The sequence below is a fragment of the Psittacula echo genome (genome assembly GCF_963264785.1).
Source record: "Psittacula echo genome assembly, chromosome: 7".
NCBI lineage: Eukaryota > Metazoa > Chordata > Aves > Psittaciformes > Psittacidae > Psittacula > Psittacula echo.
In genome coordinates this window covers 31,632,235-31,642,254 of record NC_137740.1, presented here as the reverse complement: position 1 = coordinate 31,642,254, position 10,020 = coordinate 31,632,235, and the positions used below count along the sequence as shown (strand labels likewise).

General features: G+C 41.1%; 1 protein-coding gene across 1 annotated transcript; it reads left to right on the top strand.

Annotated features, from left to right (window-relative positions):
• Positions 1-672: 672 nt before the first annotated feature.
• Positions 673-9,786, top strand: ZNF639 (zinc finger protein 639). The gene is made up of 6 exons (XM_080623098.1): positions 673-687; positions 3,183-3,287; positions 3,670-3,737; positions 3,986-4,093; positions 4,940-5,074; positions 5,351-9,786. Exons 3-6 carry the CDS (start codon positions 3,680-3,682, stop codon positions 6,496-6,498), a joined length of 1,449 nt encoding a protein of 482 aa, XP_080479224.1. The 5' UTR covers positions 673-687; positions 3,183-3,287; positions 3,670-3,679; the 3' UTR covers positions 6,499-9,786.
• Positions 9,787-10,020: the final 234 nt, after the last annotated feature.

The window sequence follows — 10,020 nt, the reverse complement described above, 5'->3', positions numbered from 1 at the left end:
TAAAGCATAAAAAGATTGTGGAAAACTTGCGAAATTATGCGGTGAAACAAGAAAGACTTGCAATATGGGCAGTTTGCTTTAGCATGGGAATCTCAATGAGCCCTCCTGACTTTATGCTCAGAAATCAATCTGGTTTCCAACCTGCACTGGAAAAACTTGAATCAAAATCTGAACCTACATAGCAAAAGAACAAGAAAACTGATGCTAGACAAGATAGCTCAGATTAACCCCCCGTATGTCCTTTTAAATGCTAATATTCTTCAGCAAAGATTATTATTGTGAGCTGAGCTTACTACTTTCATCGAAGAAAGGACTTACTCCATCCTTATTTCAGAAAGGATGAATCCCTGCTAATTGAAATGAGCATCATTTGTGGTACTCATCTAAAAAATAAGGTGAATATGACATGGGCTTTTCTACATTTCCAGTTGGAACAGGTTCTGAGTGATGAAAACCTAATCCAGAGCTGCCTGAACACCCCAAGCACGTGGTGGTTTAGAAAATGAGACTCATGAGACTTTCCTGAAGCATTGATATCACTGTTTGATGCCTGTGACTTTGAACTGGTTCAGTGGCTTCAAAGGGGATCCTCCTTAATGCTTTCCTTTCCACCATCTTAGCTTTTCACTGGGACGTAGGTGATGTTGGGCTGTGCTGCTTTTGTATGGAGAAGAAATCAATCAAAAGGTACAGACGATGTCTTGAGCTTTGCTTAGCCAAAGTCTGTTTCATTGAGCAGGACTGAATTCAAAGAAAAGTTGGGGTTTTAGTGTTTTGGTTTTGTGGGGTTTTCGGGGTTTCCCCCCCCCCCCCCCCTTTCCCTTGGCAAATTACAGATTTTAAGTTCTCATTACTGCCCTCCGCTGGGAAGTGGGGAAAGTGGGGTTTTTCGGAATATTTACATGGAAAACATTTTGGTGAGTAGAGGGAGAAATATGTGGGCATCCACCCATTTGGGTGGCTATAGCAAATTTATGACAACTTTAGCAGAAGGTGTCCTGGGAAAAATTCAGCTTCTACGGCTGGAATAAACAGCAGAGAACAAAATGAACTGTGATGCCAGGATCTTGTTTGGTAATTCAGCTCAGGAGCTAATGGATACACCACACTCACACTGCTTGAGCCCTTAGAAATTAAGTGCCTTCAGGACACCTTTATTTACATTCATGCTACCAAAACTTACGTATAACCACAGGATGAAGTTCTTTCACATCTCCCTAGAGATATGTTTCCAATGTGCAGGACAAAGGCTAGAGGTAGGATTTTATTAACAGCATAAGTTTGATCTCAACTTCTAACTGGTGAATAAAACTGAGGCCAGAAGCAGGGTGTAATTTTTACTTTTACTGATCAGTGGAGCAAGAACATTGGGCATGTTGTGGATTTTCTGCTAATTGAAAGCTTTAGCTTAAAATTAGGCAATTTCAGGCTAAGCCAAAGCACAATAGCTCCATGAATGAAATGCTTGGTGAAATTCCATCATCTATTTTGAGTCCTCAAACTAAGTGGCTGTACTGGTCTCCCTTCTCTCCTCAAAACAGAAACTTCCTATTTTTCAAAATAAGAAAATGCTGTTTGAAATCTTCTGCTTGTTGGAGAAGTATAAGTTACTGTGCTTTCCTATGGCATTAAAAAAGTGAAGGTAGAGTGAGCGAAAAGGGGGAATTTTTTTTTTTTGTTTTTTGTTTTTTTGTGATTATAACTTTGGAAAACCTTGAGATGAGGGAAATTGATTATTTCAATTCTCCAAACCTTATTTCATGTTGATTTTAAGCTTTGAGGGTCAGTTTCCACAATGATACAAAAATCACGATCGTGGGTAATTAAGCGACACAGTTTTAGGCCCCCCCTCCGGCTGCGATGGGGACGGGCGGGGGTCAGGAGGCGCCCGCGCAGCCGCCTGGGGGCGCCCTCCCGCCTCGGCCTTGCAGCGCCCCACCCGTTCCCCCGCGGCGAACGGGAGGCGGCAGCGGCCCCGTGGCTGGGCGCGGAGCGGAAGGTGAGTCCCGGCGGCGAGACGAGAGGGGAGCGGCCACCAGCGTCTCTCGCGGCTCTGGGGCGCCCCGCAGCTAAACCGGCGCCCGCCTCCCTCCAGCGCTTTACCGCGCCGGGTGCGGCCTGCGTGCCGCTGACCACCGCCTCGCGCCCGTCCCCATCTTACCTCTCGCCTCGGCGCCATTTGAAGTGTGAGTCCGCACCCGGCGCCCCACGGTGGCGGATCCGGTCCGGGCCCTCTCTCTCCCCGCGGGCTCGCCCCTGCCTGCGGCTTCCCCGCCATAGCCTGCGGGGCGGGGCGGTGTGATGCCACGCTCCTGCCCGGGGCTCCCCGCTGCGGCCTCCGTCTCCGGGGTCCGCGCAGGCCGCGGGGGCGGCGGCTTTGGGGATGTCTGTGTTTAGGGCCTTGTTGAGCCTTTCCCATAGCTGCGCCAAACCGCCGGGAAAGGTTTACCGGGAAAAACCGCTGGAGAAGAACAACAGGCGCTACCGTCCCTCTACCCGATCCGTGGGTAAAAGGTTAACAGGGATGAAGATTAGCCGCGGTAATTGGGATAAAACATGCTGCCTCTGTATGCTGTAGGTTCTTCCCTCGCAGTCAGAAGTGATGAGGGTACTTGATACTTTCAGACAACAATAAAACATTAAAAAAAAACCGATTTTTTTCCCCATTCTCTCTTTAAAATAAAATTCGAGTTCAGACAAATTACCGTATCTCATGAGAACTGCATTTGCTTGATGAGCGGCTGTTTCTCCCTGCTTTCATTCCCAGGTGAATGGCATTGGCTTCAGAAGATCCTAGGCCTGAGTGCTTTAGTGCAAACCATATCAGGTGCCATGTTTGCAGCCCCTTCTTCTTCAAAATTATTTAGACCTAAATGTCATATGTCCAAATACAAAACACAAAACTACGTAGCTCAAGTATATTTGGTGTTGTCTCCAAGTATTTTCTGTTGTCAGGAGCTGCCAAGTGCAGCAAAAACAGACTAAGCTGGGACCAAAGTAAAATATATAGTGCCTCTACCTTTCTTATTTTGGTACTCTGAAATTAATACTAACTTTTTATGTTGTTTTCTAGCTTCAATTTCCATAGCTTCATTCTTTGTAATGCTTGTGCATCTGATTGTGATTTTTTATTTATCTTGTGCTGAAGATTTCATGTGTTTTAAAATGTTGTCACTTCATAGATGAAAATCTTCTCAAGCTGATCTATTTGCTACGTTTGGAAGCTGTACAGCCATCAGCTACTTAGCTGTTCTGCATGCTGCTACTGAAAAGTCTAGGATATTTTGGTAAGAGAGCATGACTTTCTGGGTGTTTTCAACATTAAAGTTTTATCTGAAGGACTCTGCCTCAGAATAAGCTGCTCTCTGACAAAAAGCAACACGGTGTTGGAGAGCTGCCTCATAAGTTACACTGACTTCTTGAATGCCCAGAGTCCTGACCAGTCTGGCTTTATGGTGAACCTTCTTTTGTTTCAGGGTAGAAATATGAAATTAGACTTAAATAGTTGCGTGCTTAACTTTAAAAAGATGGGGGGAGGGGGGGGGAGTAGGAACAAAGTTCTTGTATTTAGTATGCAGGTTTTCAAAAGTATTGTTTGTTTAATGAAATCATGAAAGATAATACAAACAAGTCTAACTCTTGAGTATTTTTACTTTACAATCCATTTAGACCATTCAAAATGAATGAACATCCTAAAAAGAGGAAAAGGAAAACTCTACATCCTTCTCGATATTCAGGTCAGTCTAGAGCTTGAGTTATGTAGGATCTTCTCAGATTACTTGTTTAATGAGAATGGACCACATGTGCTCATACATGGAGAATCAGTAACATAAAGCGTGGGACAAGAAGCTGTGGTCCAAATATATTGACTTCTACCCAACTTGGTAGAAGATGTGTGGCTGATGAAGAGAATTTTGCTGAACCTTCAATACATATGTAGCTACATCAATGTATTAGCATTAAAACCTTTTTTTGTTTGTTTTAGATTCTTCAGGTGCGACCAAATACATAGACAACAGTGGCATTTTTTCTGACCACTGCTATAGTGTCTGTTCTATAAAACAGCCAGATACAAAGTTTTCTGAAAACAGAGGTAAGACTATGTTTGGGGGGGTTTATTATACAATTCTTTACCAAGTGAGTCGCACTCCTATTCTTTAGAAGTTCACAGAATACAAAATACATAGTGGGTGACTTCTGAGCATCATTGTGATGAGATATGCCTCAGAGTAGGGGAAGTCTGTTTAATTATTCTAATGGAAATAAAATTTTCAAAGTCGAATCACTGATGACAAAAAGATTCTTCAATGTTAGATCTATAATGATGGTTAGACTACTTTGTCTAAATGTCCACTAGCTAGGTAATGTAAAGCTGATGAAAATAATCTTAAGAGGCCAGGTGGAATTTACCACCCATTGCATTGAACTGTACTTGTACTTACAGAAAACTAAATACCTTTTTATAAGATGTCCACTGGTGGATGTAAAGTTTAGCACAGCAAATGTGAGGATGTATTTTTATTATATTTATTTTTAGTCTCATCATTTAGTGAGCAAGTCTCCAGAGGTCTTGAAATATTGTATTTTAAAATGTCCAGAAATATTTAAGAATATGCTTTTTAAATTGTGTCTCCAATGTAAAGTTTCATTTAAGGATTTTCAGTTTTTTCCAGTATAATCAACTGACTATTTTTTGCTGAAATATTAAAGACAGAGTTGCCACCTTTTGAATTTTTTTGCTGTATTACGTACATATGGAAATAATTTCTAAGGTTTTTTATTGTTACTTTCTTTAATGTAGGTTATGATGTGATTTGTATACAAACTTATGTAACTAGAATGCATAAATAGCAAATAAGATCTGCGGTTAAATCAGAGAATCATGATGATGCTCATATGGGCAAATGATGTCAAGAAGACCCTTCTTTTGTGTTTGCAGGTAGATTCCACAGTCCGGCGCAGAGCGTGGACACAGATGATGATGGAAGTCCAGTGCATGCTGGGACTTCTCAGTGGAGTGGGTCACATGCAAATGTGGGGTTTCACTATACAGACCCTAAAAAGAAGGATAAAGGTAAAGGTTGATGTGTGTTTGCAGCTTAGATGCTGGGAATCTGGAGAGCACATCCACTGGCTTTTACTGTGATGTTTTCTGCTTTGACAGAAGAGGTGAAGGATTTGTAGTTTCCATTATTTACTTGTTAAACATAAAACATTGTGGGGGCTGGGGAAGAGTAACTGCTTCTCACGTGTGTAAGCTGCTACAACTAACTGAAAAGTTAAATATGGACTCAGGTGTTTTGCAGGATTTTTTTAACCTTTTGCTTCTATTATCTATTTCATCCTGCAGATAAAGGTACTAATAATGGAATGTGCAGAGACTTATGTGATTCACCTATATTCAGTGACAGCCCTACAGATGAAGAGAAACCTCTAGATATTCAAACTGTAGAAATTTCTACAACAGAAGTGAATGCTGTAGAAGTTCATGATATAGAAACACAAACTGTGTCACCTGAAAAACTAGAAGCTGAGGACCTAGAAGAGATCCCTCTGGAAACCTGTAAAATATTTGAGAAGAACCAGGCTTTGAATATCACAGCTCAACAGAAATGGCCTTTGCTGAGAGCCAACAGCAGTGGCTTATATAAATGTGAGCTGTGTGAGTTTAATAGCAAGTATTTCTCTGATTTAAAGCAGCACATGATCCTGAAGCATAAGACATGTACAGACACTCATGTCTGTAGAGTTTGTAAAGAAAGCTTCTCCAGCAAAGTGCAGCTCATTGAACATGTAAAACTCCATGAGGAGGATCCATACATCTGTAAATACTGTGATTACAAAACAGTGATATTTGAGAATCTGAGTCAGCACATTGCGGACACTCACTTCAGTGATCACCTTTATTGGTGTGAGCAGTGTGACATGCAGTTCTCCTCGAGTAGTGAGTTGTACCTGCACTTCCAGGAACACAGCTGTGACGAGCAGTATTTGTGTCAGTTCTGTGAGCATGAAACAAATGACCCAGAAGATCTGCATAGCCATGTGGTGAATGAACATGCATGTCGACTGATAGAGTTAAGTGACAGCTATAATAACAAGGAGCGTGGGCAGTACAGCCTCATAAACAAAATCAGTTTTGACAAATGCAAGAACTTCTTTGTATGCCAAGTGTGTGGCTTTAGGAGCAGGCTGCATACCAATGTCAATAGGCATGTAGCTATTGAACACACCAAAATATTCCCTCATGTTTGTGATGACTGTGGGAAGGGCTTTTCAGGTATGTTGGAATATTGCAAGCATTTAAGCACTCATTTATCTGAAGGGATTTATTTGTGTCAATACTGTGAATATTCAACAGGACAGATTGAAGACCTCAAAACTCATTTGGATTTCAGGCATTCAGCAGATTTGCCCCATAAATGTACTGATTGTTTAATGAGGTTTGGAAATGAGAAAGATCTCTTAAGTCATCTTCAGATACATGAGACCGTGTGATTACTTTCTTTCCCTGTAATCAGTTTTTTAGAACTGGGATTAATTTCCAGTCACTGAAATATTATATTAAATACAATTTTAACAGCAGTTCTAAGGGTTTCATCTTTATATCAGCAAAGCATGCAGAACAGCTTGATGTTGTGAATTTCTTTATGTAGGGGTTTCAGTAGGATTAATCATATTTACAGTGACGGATCAGACTCTGGGGGGAGGGACAGTGGAAGTAGTTGCATGTTGTGATAGCAGTTCTGATGGTCATCCCATGCTTTCACATGTAATGTAGGAGATCAGCTCTCCCAAGTTTAAAATGACAGAAAGACGCTATACTGATCTTGACTGCATGTCCAGCTCATGTTACCCTCTGCAGCAGCAGGTCATTGTCCTGACATTCAGCAAATTGCACCAGCATGCTGAAGATAAGGGTGTTCCAAAAATCCCTAAGCATGAACATCTCCAAGTTCACATACAAGCCTGCATTTCCCACCATGTACTCTTGTTAAGCTTTGAAAATTGCCCTGTTTTTCTCCTGTGGTACCTATCCAATACCGTCATTCACTTCCTTTGTTCAGTGTTTAATTTCAACTACTGTCATTGTAACTATCCAACAACCTTCTCTTCCACACATTTGCTACAGACCTCGTATCTGCATGATTTTTCTCTCCTCTATTTACTTTCAGTTCCTATCTTTTAATGCACCAAGGAGGCACACATTGCTTTTGTGTAGATTGGGTCATGTTTTAAAGAGCAATTGCAAGGGAATTTGCAAAATTATATAGCTGAGTTATATACAAAGTGTGATCTTCTTATCTAAAATGGTAAATTAGCTCCTACAGTGAAATGATGTATGTCACCAACCTCATTTACAGCAAGCTTCTATTAGTCTGTATTATAATTCTGTATAATTAGCTTGCCACTGCTAGTAATTTGAGGACCGTTATTTTAATTCTGTAGGTTTTAAATGTCTATATACTGGCTTAAAACACTGGTGCAGTACTTACTAAGTTTAATCACTTTCAAATGCTTTCACACATTTGTTCAGATTAGATAGTGCTGTCGTGCCATTATAATCATTAGAAGCAAATCTTTACAATTCATTATGTAGCTGTATTTCCGAGCGGATGCTTGGACAGATAAAAGCAAGAGTGAGGTCATTTGATTGTGCTAGTTACCAGGGTGAAATTACGCATAAGTTAGCGGTGGAGTTTACATTTCTTCCTGCACTGATTGTAAATCTGTAATGTAAGATTGTCTAATGCAAACTTTGTATAGATTTAATGAATGTATAAAACATTTCTTGTTCAGTAAGATTTGGTGTTACCAGCTTCAAGGCATGCAAGGTTGTGTTTGAATTTTACAGCTAAGGATAAAAATTGGCTGAATCTAGTTGCTTTATGGAAGTTCTAATTTCTAGAGGAAGTATTTCTGGAAAGCCTACAATGAACTACTTAGCGTGTGTTTCTTTGCAGGAGGCAAGACCATTTTCATCACTTTGAAATGCTGATTTACTACTAAATCTTCTGTGTAGTTGTTGCAAAGGAAAACCTGATGGTGTCCTGACTGTATTTTATTAGTCCATTGTACAGAGAATGACAATGTCTGTGGTAGAATTGCTAATTTCCCATTTTTAAAACATCCTGGCTGGCTTAAAATGGTAGCAATAATACAGCTAACAAAGCACTAATAAGAATTATTTCTTATATGGAAAGTTAATTTTGTTCATGAGTATAATTGGGGAAGGTTCTCTTAAAACCCTGCCCTTAGAGGTGACACACAAGTGGAATCATAGAATCATACAATGGCTTATGTTGGAAAGGACCTTAAGATCATCCAGTTCCAACCCCCAATGGCACAGTTGAGCTCTGGAGAGAAAGCTGCTTCAGGGGCTGGTAATAACAAGGGGTGGGGGCGAAGGGCATTTAAAAAAAAAGAGAAGTAAGCACGTGTTTGTACAGACCAGCATTGTGTCCTGTACATAAAGGTGGCCTCTAGTAAAAGCAGAGTGCCCCATGATAAAGTTGTTGCTGACTCCTGAATAACTATGCCATGTCTATCTTTGAGTTGTGTTACTGCTAATCTCTAAACTGGGAATGATAGAACACCCTGTAGGAATGTTAACGAAGCCAAATCATTCCTAATTAAAATGCACCTCACTGTGTCAAATGAGGAAATATATTCAAGTTTGTCTTAGGTTGGATTTTATAAATAAGAGACTAATGTTAGTATTTTCTTTTTAATACCTACCAGAAAGTAAATGGAAATGTGCAGGAGTAGCTTGACTCATTTTACCTGAGTAGGAACACAAGTAGGATATCTGCTTCCATGTGATCAGCATGCTAAAACAGGAAAGATATTAAGTAATAGAAAAAATAGGTAATGAGTGGAGTCTGTCTAGAAGTTGGAAGGCCAAAAGGAATGACTGTACATGCCAGAAGCAGAATGTTGTTGCCATTGAAGGGAAGACAGGAGTTTGGCTTATTTACATGATGCGCGTCAGTGGAAGGTCAGTGCTCTGACATTGCTGCACCGAGGTGGACTGCGAGCACGTGAAAGCAGCTGGTCTGACCCTGCTGGAGACTTGTTGGTTTTAACCCTGTAGCTCCAGCAATTCATCACAGTCTTGAATGAGAGAAATTAGCTGTACTAATTCGTAAAGTATGCCAGTATTATATTTTTTTTTCCTGGGACACTCAGTTTCAGTTGTTCGTTACATGGATGCCCACAAAATTAATCTACTCCAAGAACAGCATTCTAACTAGTAGCTATACGAAATTACAAGAGTGGGTTTGAAAGTATTTTGTATCTGGAAGTTATTTGTATTTGAGTCTTTTTTTTTTTTCACTTTGGAGCCTTTAGGTTGTAAGTGTGTCACATATTTCAGCTTCCCAGACTGTGTTTATGAACAAAAGAACTCTTTTTAATGAAACATTGTTGGCTTTAAAAGACAATTTAAATCTCACCAGTTATTGTAAATACTTGAAATACAGCAAGCTAGTAATTCTCCAATAATGTGTTCTTTATAATGCTTATTGTGTTGGTGATTGTCATTATGGTTGTTCTCATTCTCTTATGCTTTTGTATCACATGTATAAATTATTGGTGCTTTTTAACTCTTGAAAGTACTTAGTCTGGCATTTTACCGGACTTTGATTAAACTATGGTGCTGATAGTACGCAGGAATCCGGAATTATGTTTCGTGTCTTTGTGTTAGGTCCCCGTGCAAACGCTGAAAGGCCTGCAGCCCGAGTTCACCATGCTGGGTGAGGGGGCCGCCACTGGTTACGCTTTCCTGCGCCTCCCGCCGGGCAGCCAGACAGCCGTGCGCGGAGCTACTGCGAGCCCCCCGCGGGTGGCTTGTCCAGCTGCTCTCCGAAGAGCAGCGATCAGCTCCCGGTCCTCCATTTCACCTGTCCCTGCTCCTCCGCTGCCCTCGCTGAAGATGGCACCCACATACCCCTGAGCCCTCAGTAAAAATGGCGGCTCCCCTCCCCTGCCAGGCGGATCCGGGAGCGGGTTGAGGCGGAA

Bases quoted from the DNA above. Each gene is read 5' to 3' on its own strand.
- ZNF639 (XM_080623098.1), top strand. From the start codon at position 3,680: ATGAATGAACATCCTAAAAAGAGGAAAAGGAAAACTCTACATCCTTCT. The intron at 3,738-3,985 runs GTCAGTCTAGAG...TGTTTGTTTTAG, and splicing joins ACATCCTTCTCGATATTCAG to ATTCTTCAGGTGCGACCAAA. The intron at 5,075-5,350 runs GTAAAGGTTGAT...TTCATCCTGCAG, and splicing joins CCCTAAAAAGAAGGATAAAG to ATAAAGGTACTAATAATGGA.